This window comes from Rhinopithecus roxellana, chromosome 13, assembly GCF_007565055.1.
Source record: "Rhinopithecus roxellana isolate Shanxi Qingling chromosome 13, ASM756505v1, whole genome shotgun sequence".
Classification (NCBI taxonomy): Eukaryota; Metazoa; Chordata; class Mammalia; order Primates; family Cercopithecidae; genus Rhinopithecus; species Rhinopithecus roxellana.
Window position 1 is genome coordinate 85,838,700 of NC_044561.1, and position 20,215 is coordinate 85,858,914.

A 20,215-nucleotide genomic window follows, 5' to 3' on the forward strand; every position below is an offset into this window, starting at 1 on the left:
TTTGCAGGCACTTCTCAGTGCCGAGTGCTTGCATCTTTCTCATTTACACATCACAGTGACTCTGTGACCCCTCACTATCACCATTTTACAGGCGAGGTTAAGTCACTTCCTGATAGACTGGAGCCCAGAAACCCTCTGGTCCCTGAACCTGGGTTCGTGTCTCCTTTGGGGTGGCTCCAGCCCCAGTGTCCCAGAGAAGGGGCCCCCTTCCCCTCCCTATGCAGCATTGACTTCCATCTCATCCCTTTGGAGGCTCTGCCTGGCTTCTTTCTCCTTGGCTCTGTCCAAGCCTGGGCTAATCTCAGAGGAGCAGCTGTGAGAATGTGTGCTCAGACCTCCTGCCCCATGAGTGTCGTGGTCACAGTCCTGGCTGCTGCCCCCTGGATCTACCACCCTGTCCTGCCGAGACCCCATGTCCTGTGTGCTAGTGCCAGCCAACGACTGAGCAGGTGGTGGGGGTGCCAGTGCAGGCCCCTTTCTGCCTGTGATGGGCAGCTTTGGCGTGGGGACTGCTGTCTGAGACCCTCCCTCCCCAAGTCCCTTCCCTCCCACTGTCGTTTGCAGGAGCCAGGCAGGCATCATATCTGAGGCTCTTCTGCCTTCTCTCCTTATCCTTCACAGGCCTTCCCGTAGTCAGCTTCCTGCATGGCTAAGCCCCTGCACTGTCTGACTCCTGCAGGACCTGGACTCACACACAGGGTGACAATGGTTTACCCAGTTGCCTCCACGCCCCCACCCACTGTGTCCCACCCTGTGAGTGGCCGGGGCGTAGGGGGCCGGCCCTCTTACCTTGTTCACGCCATCGGCCATGGCCTGCAGCGTGAGCTCCCGGGGCCCATCCACTGTCTTGCCGTTGTCTGTGGGGCCCCAGCTGGCGCTGTAGATGTCGATCAGCTGCGGCATGTGGCTGATGGAGGAGGCCTCGATGATGTCCGTCATGAATGGCTGGTCCAGCATCCGGATGCCTGTGGACACGTTGAGCAGAGGACACCAGGTTTGGGTTCCCCAGTTCACAGGAAACAAGGAGGTGGAGGAGGGCTCGGGCCCTGGGTGCTTGGAAGGGTTGGAGATCTCAGGTGCTCTGGGGACACTGTGCAGTCCGAGGATCACGAAGGAGGCGCAGACGGTCCTACTGGCTCCCTTCTGCATCCCACCCATGTCTTTGCTGATGTAATGATTTAAAGACAAGTTTATTCCTCTAGCAAACCTTACTAGAATTCCTAATGGGAGAGATCACCTTTGTTGAAGCGATTCTTTGGTAAGCTCGTTTCTAAGTAGAAGTTCGACCTCAGAGAACTGGCTGTTGGCTGCAGCCAAGTTTTAGGGGAGAAATAAAGCTACTACATATGATAGATAGAGGAGGCAATAGATACTTGATATTTGAGAAGAAATTCCAGCAGGCAGAGGGCAGAGGGCAGGGGACATAGAGAGGGGCAGGGGCAGTGCAGGAGCGGGTGGGATAAGGAAAGAGGAACTCCCATTTGCACTGTAGCTGGGAGGGACTTTGGAGAGGACAGAAAGGCTGAGATGGCTGTTGTAAACTGTATTAGTGATTCTGTGTCAGATGGCCCCCTCTCCTTTCTTCCCTATAGCATTGCTGTAAAGTTCGTGTTCCTCTCTGATGCCTCATGGGATTGATTTCTTGCAGGATTTTGGGAAGAAGCAAAGTCCTGCAGTCCAGGGTAGTGTGGGGCACACAAGCCTAAGACACAGGGGCATAGGGTGAAGGTGCCTGCACTGCCCCTGCAGAGCTGGTGCTCCTAGGCTTCCAGTCCCCCTGTGGTCATCCACAAAAGACCTCTCTAGGGGGAACTCAGCAGCCGCCACTGGGATGGGCGTGCTGTCTCTCCATCACTACCCTCAAAACTTCGCTGACGGGGTCACATGCCTTTCTCCAGGCTTTGTCATCTGGATGGGTCAGTGGGTTCACGATTCTGTGGCAAGGAGCTTAGAGTGCTAGTGAAGCTTACCTAAGTCTTCACCCACTGCAATTATGGAATGAAGGTGTTGGGCCATGCACAGTCAAAACCTGGGCCCCAAAACTCCTTCCTTGTCCCCGGTGGCCGAAGGATGTTGTGCCTCAAGAACACTATTTCACAAGCCTCACTCCCTAACATGGCGAGCAGGTCAATTGAATTACAAGCCACCTGGGTTCTTGCCAGGCACCTGAAATGGACATGAAATCGCTTTCTTTCCTGAGGGTCTGCTACTTTCAGGCCCCAGGAGACTCGAGGACCTCACTTTCCTCTTCAGTGCTCATAGCCCTCTTCTTGTGTACTTTTAACCTTCTATCACAACTGCTTATTTGAGTGTTTCATACACCACCAGATGGCACGGTCTTTGAGTATAGGGCATGTGTCTACTTTGGTCACTTCCGTGTCCTTGAGGATCAACGTGATGCTTGGTATTTAAGCTTGACAAATATTTGGTGAATAAATATCTGGCATTATTGCCTTATTTAGTTCATTTCCTCCCCGACAGAAATAACAGGTCCAGAAGAATGAATAACAGGCTCTACTCATCCATCTTCTACTATTAACCCATAAGCGTAATCACCATTTTTGCCAACAAACATTCAGTTACCAGTTAGCATTCTTTCTCCTGGGGGAAGCTTATCTAGAATAAGCCTAGTCTTTGGCTTGAACTTTCCAGATGTTAAATTTTATGGTTCATTTTATAAGGAGATAGGAAATTTGAGACTCTGTATTTTGCTTTTGGTCCACCTATAATTTTATTTATTTAAAAACTTTATTTAATGCAGGTGGCCAATAAGCCACAGAATAAACGGGTCAGTGCAGCTTCTTCTCGTGCAAAGTCACGCCCACTCTGTGGGTGGGAAATAAACAGAGAGAGGCTGGCATTCACTTGCTCAGATGCTCTTGAACTTGCCTAGTGCCCAGATGACCAGGAGCAAATGGCCCACCGCAACTGGAAGGTGAGAGAAATTCAACCCTGGCCAAAGCAGACCTCCACTGCCCCACAAACCAACCAATGGCAGCCCTGGATTTTGCCAGGGCTGGTGCATGGCACTTCCAGCTGTGCCCTGAACCCTCTGCCTCTTTGCAGCTCTTATCACCTTCATGGGCTCCCTCTGTGCTGCACAAGAACCTCAGAGCAGATGTGTATTAATCTTCTGACTGTTTTAACATTACAGGGTGGCCACAGGCTGAGAGCAAGTCTCTCATTCATATTCAGGGACCAGGCGCCCGACATTCTTGTAATCTTGTTAAGCTCCAGAGGAATGAGGCGTGCATTAATTGAATGAGATACAGTATTAATTTTGCAAGCAACTGCACCATTAGCAGCCAAGACAGTGGCTCAGAGAGACCCTAGGGTTTTTAGGGAGGGCCTGTCCTCTGCCCCTGGATGCTCTAGGAGCTACAGAGGAATGTGGGGTGAAGACAGAGAGTAGACCAAGTGAGAGAGAGGGAGAGAATGAGAGAAGGAGGGAGAGAGGCAGAGAGATTGGGAGAGAGAGAGAGGGTAGCTAGAGGGAGAGAGACAAAGAGAATGGGAGAGAGAGAGGCAGAGGGAGAACAGGTAGAGAGAAAGGGAGAGGAGAAGGAGAGAGTGAGAGAGAGAGAAGGAGAGGACAGAGAAAGAGAGAGGAAAGGGAGAGTGCAGGAGAGAGAGAAGGTAGAGAGCGAGGGAAAGAGAGGAAAGAGAGAGAAGTAAGAAGGAGGAGGAGGGGAGGAAGGGAGGAAGGGAGGGAGAGAGAGGAGAGGGAGAGAGGGAGGAAGGGGGAGGAGGAGGAGAGGAAGAGAAGGAGGGAGGGAGAGAGACGGGGGGGGGGGAGAGAGAGAGAGAGAGAGAGACAGAAATCAAAGGAGTTAGGAGTCAGTGTCTCCACGTGCCTAACAATGCTGATGTGTGTATTTGATGGGCAAGGACAGACATAAGCACACATCAAGTGTTTCTATCTGACCCCAGGCAGGCCTGCACAGCACATTAATGAGTAGAGATGACTCTGTGGGTCTCTTCCATTCATTTAGAGCCTTCCCCGTCTACCCGTGCAGTGTGCACTGTGGCTAGCCTTGGTGCCCTGGGGGCTGCATGCCCAGCGGATTCAAGCTACATCCTCTCTGCCTCTGCTCCTGTTGCACAAGTTGTGCCTGTCCCTGCCTCCAGTAAATGCTACATCTGCTCACAAACCTTGATGCTCATCAATGCCACTTTTTGTGCTCATGAATATTTGCTCTGGAGGCTAAGGAGGAAGTTCATGCTCATCCAGGTTTTAGGTTGTGAAAACTCATATTAGTCATTGTGCTTACAGTGATTTTTACTTGTGTATTGAAAAGCTCAGATAAAATATAAGTTTATCTGCAGTGTTATGAGATTCATTGGCCAAGAATAATAATGATAATAATATACAAAAGCAATTCATAGCTGGTAGAGAAATTTCAGGGCACTTTCACCGTGGTCAACTGTGTGGTTTTAAAATACTTTTCAAAATCTTCAGTCAAAGGTGATCTTATCCTGAAGCCCAGTGTGTAAATCGGTATGCTTTGGTTTAAAAAGGAAGCTGAGTAGGACCAAACCCACCTGGCCTGGCCCCATCTTGGGGTTGCTCTGAGAGTCTGCAGAAACCCACAACAGTGAGGAATTGTAGAGCCCCACCCTCAGGCTCCTCTTGTTCCTGAGCCCTGCTTACTCTCTGTCCTCTTGCATGAGTTGTTATATTTTCTTATTTGCTCCCTGTCTTTGTTTCCTCCTAGACGGTGAGCTACATGGGGCAGGGAACCTGTCTGCCAGCTTCCATCCCCTGCAACAGGAAGGTGCCCACAGTGACTACTGACCACACAAAAGGCCTGAAGGCAGGAGACAGTGTTATGACTCCTTGATACAGTCTCGAGCTTTAATAGTTTCAGAAATATACGTTTGACAAATTTGCAAGAACCATCATTTGGAAGGTCATTATGTTTGTGGTACATTTGCTTGGTTTTGTGGATTTTGAATAACACATTTAATTTTAATTTTTGACTCAATCTTTTTGATTGAAGTTGTCATTTCCTTAAAAATTAAAATGAAAAAAGAAAGAAGGAAAGAATGGGGTCCTTTTTAAAAAGAGAATTACTCGAATAAAGGCATTTTCAAAATAAAACATGTAATATTTTTCTTCAAAATTTATACAGTTAGGTCAGCGAAAATGGAAATGTAAATAAACTTTAGAATAATGTTTCTGAGGTTATTAAAGCTTGAAGACTGCAGGATGACTTTTGGGACATCCCGTATGTGTGGGTCTACATGTCACACAGTTTGAAACGAAGACAGACGCGAAGAGAAATGAAGGAGAAGATCTTTGCACGGATTAAAATGGGTTAGGGGCTAACCTCTGGGACACACCAAGAATGCCTAAAAATCAACAAGAAAAAGACAGGAGCCTTGATGGAGATATGAGAAAAATTTATGAACAGAAGAGGAATTCAGGCAGATGCAGAGATGTTCGACGCTTTTTTCTGTTCAGAGGACTCAATTTACAATCTCATCTCCCCTCTTCTTTTTGAATTCCTGGATTAAGATTCAACCGCATTTTAACTTTGGGCTTTTTCTGGAGACAGCGTGGAGGGGTGCTGGGGAAGGACCTCAGATATCACAGGGGCGCCCCCAACCTGTAAATGAACGAACATCTCGACTTTGAGACCAGCAACGATCCGAGTTGGCCACCAGGTGGCGCTTTAGACCGCCTTAGCCCAGAAAACTCCCGAATGGAAAGATTCTCTGGAGGGGTTGACTCATTTTTAGCAAATAATTAAAAACCAGCCAACTTTTGGAATTGCCAGCCAGGCTGAATAAAATGTTTTCCTTAAATTTGTAAGATAAACTCTGTTGTTTTTGCAATCCATGAGTAATTCTCCAGTGCTTCCTCAAGAATTCATGTTGACGCCTCAGGGAGCCAGAGGACACTGGGTACCCTAAGGCACAGGCATGGGACTGTTGCCTCGCAGCCCTTGTAGTTAGAACCAGCGTACATGGTCACAGGGGAGCCAAGCTGGGGCTAAGGCAGTGGGAAAAGAAAGAAAGAAAGGAGGTTCCCTTGCTCAAAATCTTTGGGTGGCTGTTCTTGGTTTCTGGAAGCTCAAAGCGTTGCTGCGATGCCCCAGCTGTCCTCACAGAAGCCCAGTCGCATCTTTGAGGTGTCAGGCTGCATTCAGCAGGCGAGGCAGAGGCTGCTGCACCTGCCGGGTTCTCTGGCCTGCTCCCTGGCTTTTTGCCTAGGGGCGTCCCCTGCCCAAGGAGCTCCACTCAGTTCAAGCGAGCTGGGCAGACTGGGCAGGCCCAAGAGCACCCTCAAACAATGAACGATGGGAAGTGGCAGATTAACGCCACAGCCTCCTCACTTTAGTGGGGTCAATTCTGAGGGGGAGTTCTCCACACTCTCTCGGAGAATAACCTGCAGGACGGGGCCCCTGTTGTCCACGAGACTCACTTTGTTGGCCTCCATTCCTTTCCTGTCTTCTTCCCCCACTCCCTCACTCTGGCTTCCCGGGACCACCTCCCACATGAACTGCTTGCCGGGAATCTTTGTCTCAGGTTTTGCTTTTAAGAAGAGCAAACTAAGACAGCCGGAGAATTAGATACATTTGATGAGCACTCAGTGCTCAGATGTTTTCAGAGGGCAAATAATAAGAGAAGAGGAAAAAAGGAAACGAAGCAGATGGAAAAAGAAGTTCCCAGGAACCTCCAGAAAGCTATGAGCTCCCCCTAACTCTTTTAACTTTTGCAGGTGGTCATTTTACTTTGTTCCAAAAACCAGTTACCTTGGGTGTTTGAATAAGAAATTCAGGTTTGAATTTTTCAGTTGCTTCTAGTTCTGTTCTGTGAGTAGAGAACCCACCTCCCTTAGATTCCATCCCAGGTCTGAGCCTGGCTTATAAAATATTAACCAAGTGATATTCTTTCCCCCGAGCTCCTAATGGCTCCTGACATTTTAATGCCAGCATTTTGGATGCGCACAAAGTAAAGAGAGCTGAAACCCAGGGGCAAAGCCTCCTCTATTTACATTTTAGAAACCTCCAGATATATTCTTTTGTGACATTCAGCACCCAGTTCAGGCAAGCCTCTTAGCAAACAGTGTTGAAAAGCGGTTAATAGTGGGTTTGTATAGGTTACTTTTGCTTTATTTAGTTCCATGGAAATGGAGGTGTCAGCAGAAAGTAGGTTTATGGTTCCATTAAATTGCCAGGAGAAGAAAACATCAGGACAGTTGTAAACAAAAAAAAAAAAAAAAAAAAAAAGAAAAAAGAAAAATAAGGCTGGGTGACTCAGCCTGAATAAATTAAGAACCAATTTGATGCAAAACTTGGAACAAGACTGGAGCCACTCCATTCTCAGACATCTCGTTGAAAGCTTATGAATCTCTCAGTCTCTGTCTCTGTCTGTCTGTCTCTCTCTCTCTTTTTTTTTTTTTTTTTTCTGAGAGGGGAGGGATGTTGGTTTCTAAATTTCCAGGGACTTGCTACTCTCATTTCTAAGGGCTCCATAAAGAGGAAATTGTTAAATATCCCACCCAGTAAAACGTAAGCAAAAGGTTCTAGGTAGAATTTATCTTTTTAAAGATGAGTTCCATTGTGCAAAACATTTTGAAGAGCTCTGAGTATGTTTACAAATAATGTATACACACCACCTTGTATTCTACAGTCTATATTTGAGTCTCATTAAAATGTTATTGAAACTGACACAGAAGAGTAGTGACTGACAATTCTATTTATATAAAGTTCAAAAACTGGCAATAACCATTTTTTTTTTTGCTGTTAGAGAACAAGATCATGGTTATTCTTGGGTGTCTGAGTAGTAACTGGAAGGGGTCATAAAGGGCTTTGTGGTGCTGGTTACATTTTGTTTCCTGATCACTACATGTGTATGGGCAGTTTGGGGAAAGCCACTGAGCTATGTACTTATGATTCATTAACTTCTTTGAATTTATATTATGCTTAAGTTAAAAATTTAAAACTGTATTGATATTGCTATGCAGGTTAAAAGAAAAAAAAATTTTCCACTTGTGCCAAATCTGTGGATCCTAGCTTTTCTGCATCAGTGGGATTTTTTGCTGGGCCACGGTCAGCCTTGAGATCAGTGTGATACCTAGTGGGGGCCTGCTGTTTGGCAGGGATGGCTTACCTGCAACCTTGGAGTTGTATGCTACTCCGACCCCACAGATATTGTTGTTGGCGGCAGCAGAAACTTCTCCTGCACATCGGGTCCCATGGCTTTGGAAAAATATAAAGACACATTAGATATGCAGTGAAAAGAATTTGACTACATCTCTCATGGGCTCAAAATTCTCTTTGGAACAAGGATGAAATCTGCATATCATATACAAGTAAACCCTGTGTCACTGAAGAGGTCGGCTTTTGTGTTAAAGCTCTGTGAAAACTTAAAGAGCTGAGCAAACTATTATCTACCTGTCTTTTAGTTTTCTGTAAAGCGCCCCATCTTCGGGTGGTTTGTGAAAGCCGCAATAGAGAACTGAAACAAGTATAAACTGGGTCACTCAGAAGGCTGTGTTTTCAGACCTAAGCAGCATTCAAGATGCAAAAGATTCCAGTGGTATAAATCATCTGGAACTACCAGATCCAACCATGAAAAGTCCACTTTATTTATATTTATTTATTCATTTTTTTTTTTTTTTTTGAATCTGGATCTCCTTGGTCACCCACACTGGAGTGCAGTGGTGCAATCTTGGCTCACTGCAGCTTCGACTTCCCAGGCTCAAGTGATTCTCCTGCCTCAGCCTCTTGGGTAGCTGGGACCACAGGTGTGTGCACCACACCTGGCTAATTTTTTGTATTTTTTATAGAGAAGGGGGTTTCCCATGTTGCCCAGGCTGGTCTCAAACTCCTGGGCTCAAGCGATCCTCCCACCTAAGCCTCCCAAATTGCTGGGATTACAGCTGTGAGCCACTGTGCCTAGCTAGAAAAGTCCATTTTAATGGTGGGTGGAACAGTTACTGAATCAAATGGGCACATTCCCAGGTCTGCTGGGACAGTGCGAGTATGGCCTGCAGAATGCACAAGGTCTTTCCACTCACTGTTCAAACTGCGGCAAATAATCAGGAAATGTGGGCAAAGGGGTTCATTGGTTACATATCCCTAGGAATTCTCCATTTCTGCAGCATCAACTAGTGCTGTCTGGGACATCCTCTTGGGGCAAGCAAAGCTATCGCACCAGCCCTTAAAAAATATCACATGCAAGGATTGAAAATACACACACACACACACACACACACACACACACACACACATTTTCTTTCTCTATATGAATCAAAGTAAATCCTATCTCCATAAAGGCTACGTATTTCATCCCTCAAAATTCTCTTTGGAACAAGAATGAAATCCGCATATCACGTACCCAGATATGTACACCCAGTGTCACTGCAGAAGTCGGCCCTTGTGTTAAACCTGTCCCTGTCCTAAAACAGTTCACCAAAGACTGGAGGACAAGTGCATGTGAACCAGCTTGAAAAAAGTAAAGGTATTAAGTCTTCCGTATCTTTAATTTTGGCCCTTAAGCAGGGGAGAGGAATGCCATGGGCTCTCCAGAGGAACATATGGGAAGAAACATTTCATTGCTAAATTAGGCGACACTAATTAGCAATCAGCCATAAATAGAGGTTTCTTACGATTGTTCCTAACACCAAGCCTTCTCACAACCCTGGGCTTTTGAATCTGGACTTCTCTTGTCATTTATTTTGACTGAAAGAATGTGGTAGAAGTGATGAGCCTGGGCCTCAGGAGACCTTGTGGCTTTTCTGCTTTCTCTTGCCACCCTGTCTAGGCTCCATGTGAGCAAGCCCAGGCTAGCCTATTGGATGATGAAAGACACATAACCTGTCGGCCTGACACCCCAGCCAACAGTAATCCATTGACGTGAGTGAGGTCATCCTAAACCAATGAGCTCCCAGCAACCTGCCAGCTGACCAGGGAGACAAGGGTGAGCTCAGCCAAGACAAGCCTAGCCTGGTCCAGATCAGTAGAACTTTCCAGCCAACCTATAGACTTGGGAGCAATAATCAATGCTTATTGTTTCAAGCTACTGAATTCTGGAATAATTTGTTATGCGGCATTATCATGGCAGTAGATTACTGATACAATGAAGGAACAAGGCTAGAGGGACACCATGGCTTATGTGTAGGGAGACAGGGTTCACACCTGGACTGTCACGGTGACTGTATTGGAGCTTTTGTGAACAGCCTGTATCGAGGGGCTGCTGGGGTGTCCAAATGAAAACCTGAGGCCCTGTGCCCAACCCTGTGGATTTCCTGAGAGAAAGAACGGGCACACCCTTTCCATCCACACTTCTGGTTTTTGCACCAAAGTGATTTGATCATCTCACTTAGCTTTTTCAGCCAAAAGCATGTATTTCTATGTATATTACACCTAGGGAATAGTGTAAGATATATCCAGCAATATGAATAAAACAACTCTCTCTTACTGACATCTACTATGGGACAGACCCTGTGCTGAGAGTATTACATACATGATTTTATTAAATCCTCACAACAGCCTATTATTATCCCCATTTTAAAGATGAGAAAACTGAAGCTTAGATAGATGTGAAGTCACTTCTCAAACAGGAAGTGGGGCAAGAATTCAAACTCAGTTCTGCTGCTTCTAAAGCCCTGCTCTTAACCATAATCTTTAACTATCATGTAATCCTATCAGAAACATGCAGAATAAAATTGTGATGGTTAATTTCACTTGTCAATATGGCTGGGCCAGGAGGTATCCAGATATTCGGTTAGACATTGTTCTTGATGTTTCTGCAAGGGTATTTTGGATGAGACATTTCAATTCGTGGACATTGACTAGAGCAGCTTGTCCTCCATAACGTGCATGGGCGTCATCCAATCTCTTGAAGGTTTAAATAGACAAAATATCTGGCCTTCTCTGAGAAGAGAGAATTCTCTTGAAGACTGCCTTTGGACTTCACCTGTAACATTGGATCTTCCTGGTTCTATAGCAGGCTACCTTCGGACTCGAGCTGGACCATTGGCTCTCAGGGTCTCCAGCCTGCTGGTTTACCCTGCAGGTTTTGGACTTGCCAGTCTGTAGACTTAGGTGAGTCAATTCCCTATAATGAACCTCTTTTTATATGTATACACATCCTACTGGTTCTGTTCTCTGGAGAACCATGACTAAAGCAAAAAGTAACCAAGTAATTAAATCTGTTTTTGCTGGTTTCTTAGTTCAGTCATTTGCTAATATCCATATTAGTCCACTTTCACACTGCTATGAAGAAATACCAGACACTGGTAATTTATAAAGGAAAGAGATTTAATTGACTCACAGTTCAGCATTGCTGGGGAGGCCTCAGGAAACTTACAATCATGGTGGAAGGCACCTCTTCACAGGGTGGCAGGAAGGAGATAATGAGTGCCAGCAGGGGAAATGCCAGATACTTATAAAACCATCAGATCTTGTGAGACTCACTCATTATCATGAGAACAGCATGGGGAAAACTGCCCCCATGATTCCATTACCTCCACCTGGTCCTGCCCTTGACACGTGGGATTATGAGTATTACAGTTCAAGGTGAGATTTGGGTGGGGACACAGAGCTAAACCATATCACCATTCACCTAGGTATTCTGGTATAGTATTGTCTCTCACTTTGCAACATGGTTTTTGTTGGTGGCAGAAAATGCTGAATGGTCACCAGTCATTCTCTTTTCTCCCTAGGCTGCAGTAAGGCTCCCATCCTCCTTTGCACTTGTATGTGGCCATGTGACTGAGTTATGGCAAATATGTGAGCAGAGGGGTAAATGCTATTTGTAAGCCTGGCCCATAAAAATCACCCTTGGGCAATTATTCATGCTCTTTCCCCTCAAGTAGTTTGATGCAAAAAATCCCAGCAACATTGGAAACCTATGCCAAAGATGAAAGGAGTCTGCATCCCCGAATCACTGGTTGGAGGAGAGCTGCTCTACCAGGAACACAGAGATGGACCGGTGGGTGAGTGATAAATAAACTTTTTTTGGTGCTAAGCCACTAAAGCACTAAGATTTCAAGGCCAAGATTTATTTGTTATAGCTACTAGGATAACCTGAACTCACACATTTTAATTTTATTTCTATTGATTATTGCTATAATTTTATTAGATGCTACTCGATAACCTGTTTTGGAAGGATAAATTCTAATAATAAGTGAAATAAACTAATTTGAAGGATCCCACAAAAAGAGATGTTGGGTGACTAGGATGAGTACAAAGCAGTCCTTGATGAACAAAAGAAAAATGGCTGCCTTGTCTATTGGTAGAATTCCCCTGCCCTCTCACTAGGTGTGTGCAGGGTGCATGATGGACTTTCGGCATTCGTTTATTTAGTGCACACTTTGAGGCTGGTGTGTAGAAGTGAGTCTTTTAATGGTGAATGGGCATGTCTGACATTTTGGAGTTTCCATTTTGGCTCAGGCTTATTATTCAAATATGTGTAATTATGAAATATTTAAAAAATATAGACAATTTCAGTGAATAGTACAATGACTCTTACATAGCCACCACCCAAGTCTATCAAAGCCAAACATTTTTTATACTTTGGATTATTTTTAGAAAAACATAATTCTTTATAGGCCAGGTGTGGTGGCTCACTCCTGTAATCCCAGCACTTCGGGAGGCCAAGGCAGGCAGATTGCTTGAGGTCAGGAGTTCAAGACCAGCCTGGAAACCCCATCTCTATTAAAAATACAAAAAAATTAGCCAGGCATGGTGGCCTGTGTCTGTAGTTCTAGCTACTCGGGAGACTGAGGCATGAGAATTGCTTGAACCTGGGGGTTGGAGGTTGCAGTGTGCCAAGATTGTGCCACTGGACTCCAGCCTGGGTGACAGAATGAGACTCTCAAATAAAAATAAAAGGTTGGGTGCTGTGGCTCATGCCTGTAATCCCAGCACTTTGGGAGGCTGAGGTGGGTAGATCAAGAGGTCAGGAGTTCGAGACCAGCCTGACCAACATGGTGAAACCCCGTCTCTATTAAAAATACAAAAATTAGCCAGGCGTGGTGGCATGTGCCTGTAATCCCAGCTACTCAGGAGGCTGAGGCAGGAGAATCACATGAACCAGGGAGGCAGAGGTCGCAGTGAGCCGAGATGGAGCCACTGCACTTTAGCCTGGGTGACAGAGCGAGACTCCGTCTCAAAAAACAAAAAACAAAGACAAAAAAACCCCCCAAGAAACAACATAAATCTTTACAGATACAATTGAGGCCCTCTCTGATGCCATTCCTTCCCCTCTTTGCTTCCTCAGAGGTAATGATTGTACTAAGTTTGCTGTTCAGAATGTTTTTATGAGCTTATAATCAGGTATGCGTAAGCATATATGCCACTCTTTGCATGTTTTCAAACTCTATATAAAAATTTCCTAGTATATTGTCTACGTAAAATTGGCTTTATTTGCTACAATTTCTGAAGTTAACTCGTGAATTCTGGTTCATCCATTTTTAGTGCTGTGTAGTAGTCCGTTCATAAATATGCTGTGATTTATTTATTTATACTTCTATTGATAGGTATTTAGATTGTTTGCAATTCGCTTGCCATTACAAATAATTTGAAAAGAAACATTTTTGTTTATTATTTCCGTGTACACATAAGGAAGAGTTTCTCTGAGGTCTTCTTGTGTAACTTAAAACAGGTTATATGACTATGTACTACCTCCTTCAAGGTGCAAGCAATCCTGTTGCTCGATCCTTTTCAACATTGATCATTGTCGAATGTTACCAATTTTGCTTGTCCACTTGGTATGAAATGGTATGTTATTGTTTCATTTTGCATTTCCTCATCACTAGCAAGATAATCTTTTCATAGGTTATTTGGCTTAGATTTTCTTTTCTGTGAATTGCCTGTTAATAACTTTGGCCCATTTCTTCTATTAAGGTATTTATTTATTTTTCATTGATTTGTAGCTGTTCTTTACAAAGTTTGTATATTAAGCCTTTTTTTTCCCATAAAATTTGCTGCACATGTCTTCTAGTCTGTGGCTTGTCTTCCAAATTTATTTATTGTGACTTCTTTTTTTGAACAAAAGTGTTTAATTTTAATGTAGCCAGCTTTATCAATCATTAATTTTTCCATGTGGTTTAGTGGCTTGTTTAAGAAATCCATCCCTAATTTACATTCTGTAGGGAATCGTCTGCCCTTTCCAGATCTTTTTCCAATCCTGAAGAGATTAGCTGAGAGTCTAGCACCTTTTAAAGGTCTGAACAGGAAACATCTGTCATCTATTGCCTCTAAGAGTGGCCACTTAGGAGATTTCATCTACATAAAACGTACCCCGGTCTCCACAAACCCTTATCTTAACCCAGACACACCTTTCTACTGATTCCAGGTCTTTAGATAATAACTCTTTCAACCAATTGCCAATCAGAAAATCTTTGAATCTACCTATAACCTGGAAGCCCCTGCTTCGAGATGTCCTGCCTTTCCAGACCAAGCCAATGTCTATTTCACATGTACTGATTAATGTCTTATGTCTCCCTGAAGCATATAAAATCAAGCTTGAACTCAACCACCTTGGGCACCTGTTCTCAGGACCTCCTAAGGCTGTGTCATGGGTCATGACCCTTAACTTTGGCAAAATAAACTTCCAAATCAATTGGGGAAAAAAAGAAAGAAATCCACCCCCATGTCATGATCATAAAGGTGTTTTTATTTTTTTCCTAAAAGATTTATATCCATTTAGGTCTTTAATTCTCCTGGAATTTATTTATGCTTAGTATGTGGAGTGGGTGCCTATTTCCCCCCATGTACATAGTTATCCCATTTATTGAATACCTTCACTCCATCTTTATCATTTTTATTGCTATCTTAATCATATATTAGGGTTCCTTTTATGTGGCGTCTGTTTTTGCACTCTCTATTCTCTTTCTTGACCTTTTTGTCTCTCTCTATGCTAACCCTACAATCTCATATTATTACCACTGTGTAATGTTTTGGTATCCGGTCAGCAAAACTTCCCGTCTTGCTGCTGTTCTGTTGTTGTCGAACTTCTACTTCATCTTCTTCTTCTTTATCTTCATTCTCTTCCTCTTTTTTCTCCTTTTTTCCTCCTCCTTATTTGTCTTCTTCTATTTTGGCCACTTGTTTTTCCATATCAATTTTAAAAAAGTTTTGTCTAGTTCCACTGAATAATCTATTGAAACTTTAATTGAAATTGCAATTAATTAATGTATTAGTTTGATATGATATCTTTATATTGTTCCGTCTTCTTATCCGTGAACTTAGTATGTCACTTTATTAATTTAGGACACCTTTATGTCTTTTGCACATTTTATAATTTTCTTCTTAATGATCTCACACCTTTTCTTAGATTTATAACTATTTGATTGGCTATGAAATGTAGCGTAGTGTTGAATTAAAGAGATGCTAGGGAGAACCCACATCTTGTCCCAGACTTAGAGAATGCTATCAAAGCTTCACCATGAAGAATAATATTTGCTGTAGGTTTTTGATAAACAGGTTGTTATCTTCAATTCGATAATTATCTCCTCAAGTGCATCCAGGCTAGATTTTATCCTATTTATTGAGATTTTATTCCACAGGCTGTACTTTTCAGCTGCAATTTGTTCTTTTCATGTCCATGCTTTTGTTTTCACCTATGTTTCCCCCATCATTTAGTTTTCTTTAAAATAGATGTCATCCATGCATTTATCACTCTGAGCAAACTAAAAATAACTTATTATAAAGTCTTTTTCAAGACTGCTTCATAGAACCAATTTCACATGGTACAAATTAACACCCTGAGTTTTAGTTTTTTAGGCGTATTTTTTTCAGATATTTTGGAATATTGGATTTTAGGATAATTTTGATGTGGAGATATTTTTTCCTCTTTTTTTTTTTTTTTTTTTTTTTTAACCTCTCTTTCTTTCCTGGCTACTTTCCTGGCTACTGGTCCTATGGTTGTTTCAATTGACTCTTTAGTTCTGTTTCTGACAGCCAGTTTCTACAACAGTGTTTCAGGGATCTGCATTCACAGAGATAAGGAGATAAGACAGATCAGTCAGCAAGCCAGTGTGCAGCTTGGCCAAGTTCATGCACATGAGGCTGTCTTTGTCTTCTGGTCTCCAGTCTCTCTACATCTACAGGTTCTTAGACAACAGAAGACCCATGGTGGCCAGCTGCAGTCTTTTCAGCCTTGACTTTGGAGAAAGCAGCTCCAGTGTTAGACATATTAGAACTGAAATGCAGAGACTTCCTGGCTAGTTTGGCATTTACCGCATTTGCTGGCTAATGTCCAATGAGCTCTACAGGGTAAGATTTTGGGGTTTCAAAGGCCTACTTGATAGAATAGATGAGAGATGAATAGGTCAGGCAGAATAGGTTAGAATAGGCGATAGGTGAGAATGAGCAAAGCTGCCTCTGGGGAAGTCCCTGAGTCTGCTGGCAAGCACCCATTGCTTTCTGGAGAAGTGAGCAGACTCCTGATCTTTCTGAGGCCAGATGCTAGACATTTCAATTTTCCTAATAGATCAACTTTGTCTCATGCATACAAGGTATCTTTAGCTATAACTCTTTTTTCAATCAGCAATGTAGAAACACAGGCACTAGAGTCTTGACAGAAAGTTTAACCTTGAGCTGACCGTTATCCACTTTCTGTCAAAAGCTTAAATGAGAGAGCAGATGTCTGAGAAAGGTGGGTGATTGGCTGAGCCATCCATTTACTCCTGTAGCATAAATTCTCCTACTTTTCTTTGTCATTGAATAATCTTTGACTTAGGTCCTGTAGAAATCTCTTTGCTGAATTTCACAACTCTATTGGCTGCCCACAGTGCTCACCATGTGCCATGCTCTGCACCAAGGACTCTATACCTGTCTCGAATCCCCAGTACAAGCCTTCAAGGTGGGAGCTTTAGTCCCAGTTTATAGATAAGGGAACTGACTCAGGAATCACTCATTCCATACCAAGCGATTAACATAATATTACATTTGTCTACATAAGGTGCTGTCTTTTTCTCTCTTAAGAAAGAGTTATTGCCACCTGAGGACCATAAAATCTCTATATGGCATGTATACATTAGCTTACAAAGTGGAACTAATTATACCCAAATATAAGTCTTTCTTTTACAATCTTTATAGTTTTCTCCATAACCCCTAAGTCTATATTACATCTACTCCTTTTAGCTGAAGGAAAACTTTAAATAATAAATACTTTTCTAATCCAGGTAGGGGACTAGAAATTAAAAAATATTAAACTCTGTTGGATTTCACTGTGCTCTGGTTTGGATGTAGAAAGGGTTTGTTACAAGCAGTAACCTTTGAGCTAATATCGACTGATGAGGTAGTTGTAAAGCTCACATGAAAAGTAGTTAGACTATGTCTTTGAAAGCAGTTTGCATTTCATTATCCAGGAGGTGTTTCAGAATTAGTTCATAAAGACATAAGGGAAACCATTAAGTGTCACCAGGGTGAGGTAGCAGCTTACATCACTGTGAAAATAGCCAACCAGAGAGGGCCATTTTTCTCACACATTTTTTTTTTGTGGCCTGTTGTTTAGGGTTCTTCAGAATGAAATATGACTTTTAATAAGAAAATAAAAGTTAATCCCAGAAATCCTTTCTTATTTGAAGGTTTAACTAATGCTATCAATCACATTAGCTCACAAAGAGATAAATGTTCTTCAGCCTCCATTTATCCATCTTCCTTCCCTCCATTTTGTTTGCTTGAGTAATAAATGTCTTCTCTGTTCCTGAATTTATAGTAAACTTTTTGCAGCCAAGAATTGCATCTAACCCAGAATCTCTCACTGTTTAGGGCTTAATAGATAGAGTATGCTGCATCCCCTGACGCTTCATAAATATCATCAATGGCAGGGATGACATTTCAGTGGTGAATGCCTGTCAAAGAAATGCTATGCAAGAGGGATTTTTATGGACAACAGCACAGTAATGGAATACAGATCTGCAATGCATCACCAAACATTGACCTAAAACCGAGCAGGCCTGCAAGATTATTGACAAAACGTGGGCTGCAGACCTTGAAAGCAGCAGGCAGCTTCAAAATGGACAGATGTCAAGGCCACTCAACATCTTGCCATGGTTGAAAAGGTATGCCACTCATCCATCAACCAGCCAGTCAATATTTTTTGAGTGCCAGCAATGAAAAAAATGTGGTACTAAATCCTGATACCTCTCAGCAAATCAATTCTATCTCTTTTGCACCTTACCGATGCTCATTAAATGTGTATTTTCTACCTTTTTGCAATTTGAGTTACTATTACTATTATTATTTTGTTTGGTCAAATGTATTTTGCTCATTGCAAGCTAAGAGAAAATTATACTCTTTTTGAAAATTTCTTAACTGTGTTTCAAGTTCATCCCTGGAGCTCAGATACTGCATGTAATTATTAAATGGTTCACAGTAGAATAAATACACATGCTCTGCTTAAACAGGAATAATCCAACAAAAGCAAATCAAGCACAAGGCAAGCTATTCCAATATACACATTCCCTAAAAGCAGTTCTGCATATGTATGAAGTTTGTTTTCCTAAAGCACCCTTGGCTTGGAGTTTAATAAAGGAAAACAACGAGTAAGTGCAGACGGTATGAGATGATGGTTTAAAGTGTCAGGAAAACCTAGGAGAGATTTGTTGCTATTGAACTCAGTCTCCCAGCCAAGGGGCACATTTTACTTCTTTGTTTGGGTGTCCTCTATAGTGCATTTTATTTTCTACTTTCACAGCAGTGAGAATCTCGTGCTGGAGAGCCACTGCCTTTTCCTGTGAACAATTACTCCTGCGTTGTAACTAGCCTTTGTGGCAGTCAGTGTGGCTGGAATAGTTAATTGCAGCAGGCCTATCCCTGGTCAGCATGTCAGCCCTATATTGGGGTTTCAGGGCATGCTGATGCCAGCATTTCTCAAGAGCCCCAAGTCTGTTGAACAGAGGTGGGGCATTGGATTTGGTGCCCATGCCCAGAAAACACCTGAAGAAATTGTGGTATGCCTTGGTGTCTGCACAGCTGGTAGGAGGTTCATGCTGGGTCCTGTGCCAGCCAAGAACAAGTGCCAGGCTCCAGGCCATTGGGGCTTCTGAGAGTAGAAGCATATCCTGAGCGTAATGAGAGAATGAGCCTCATCTACGCCCCTGGCCCAGTTCTGACCCAACCATCCTAGCAACTTTTCCAACGCTTTTAGGTTCCACCTTACTTGCAGATCCTTCTTAGAATGCTGCCTTCTGCACGGGCCTCCAAATCCCACAGCAGTTATCCAGACTACCTCCTGAACATATCCTGCACCTCCCCGCCAGCCTATCTTTGTCCAGATTGTATCCTTGCCCTGGGATACATTTGTTCCCTACTCCCAACTCTACCTATTGCCTTAGATAAAATCCTAGACCGGTGACCCACTGGCATCAAATCCTGCCTCCACTTCTTAGTAGCCCTGTAACCTTGCACAAGTAACTTAACCTCTCTGTGCCTCAGTTTCCAAAATGGTGAAAATCATAATACCTATTTCAGAGGGTTCTTACGATAATTAGTTGAATGAATACATGCAAAACACAGAACAGTGCCTTAAATACAGTAACTGTTCAACTTGCATTAGATCTCCTTGTGTTATTTTAGTCTGGGCTACATTTTTGCATTGTAGTAACTTGGGCATCTGTTGCCTAATCATATGACATTGCAAGCTCCTTGGAAGCTTGCACACCAAAACAGTTTCCTGATACCAAACTGAAGTCCTAGTTCTGTTATTACCTCTTTTTATGCCCTATGCTTGTTAAATTTACTTCTTGTTATTAGAAAAAAATCAACGATATACAAAAATAGAGTAAAATCCCATGTACTCATCACAGAGCTTTCACAATGATTAACTCATAACCAATTTTATTGCCTCTATATTCCAATCATTCTCTTCCCTCCTGCCTCAAGCCATAAGTAATACTGAAGAAAACATCAGGCATAATATCATTTCATCCCAGAGGGGTTTTTAAATAAACATATCCTACACTCATGGAACAGACGTCTCATTCAAATTCTCCTTCAGTCAAGCAGGAATCATCTCCAGGACGATGGTGATGTTTTGAACTAAGGATTCTCCTGGTGCTGTGGACTTGCGCTTCACCCCATCAGCCTCCCATAATCATCTACAACGGTAGTTATGTATTGAAAGTACTTGTGATTTGAGTGCTGGCATCATCCAGTCTTTGTAATAACAAGCCATAGTGGGTGAGAATCTTTGAAAATGACTTGATAATTGAAAAGCACCCATTTACTGGTCAAAGTGGACACTCTGT

The 20,215-nt window shown here is 43.1% G+C and overlaps 1 protein-coding gene across 3 annotated transcripts in view; it reads right to left on the reverse strand.

The window, feature by feature from the left end:
- Window positions 1-20,215, reverse strand: part of PCSK2 (proprotein convertase subtilisin/kexin type 2) — a 249,377-nt gene that overhangs the window by 41,641 nt on the left and 187,521 nt on the right. For all 3 annotated transcript variants that reach the window (XM_010381469.2, XM_010381468.2, XM_010381470.2), the window contains 2 exons: window positions 8,119-8,207; window positions 790-965 (listed from right to left, as the gene is read on the reverse strand). In XM_010381469.2, coding sequence (XP_010379771.1) covers window positions 790-965; window positions 8,119-8,207 — 265 coding nt within the window. The remainder of the gene's footprint in view (window positions 1-789; window positions 966-8,118; window positions 8,208-20,215) is intronic.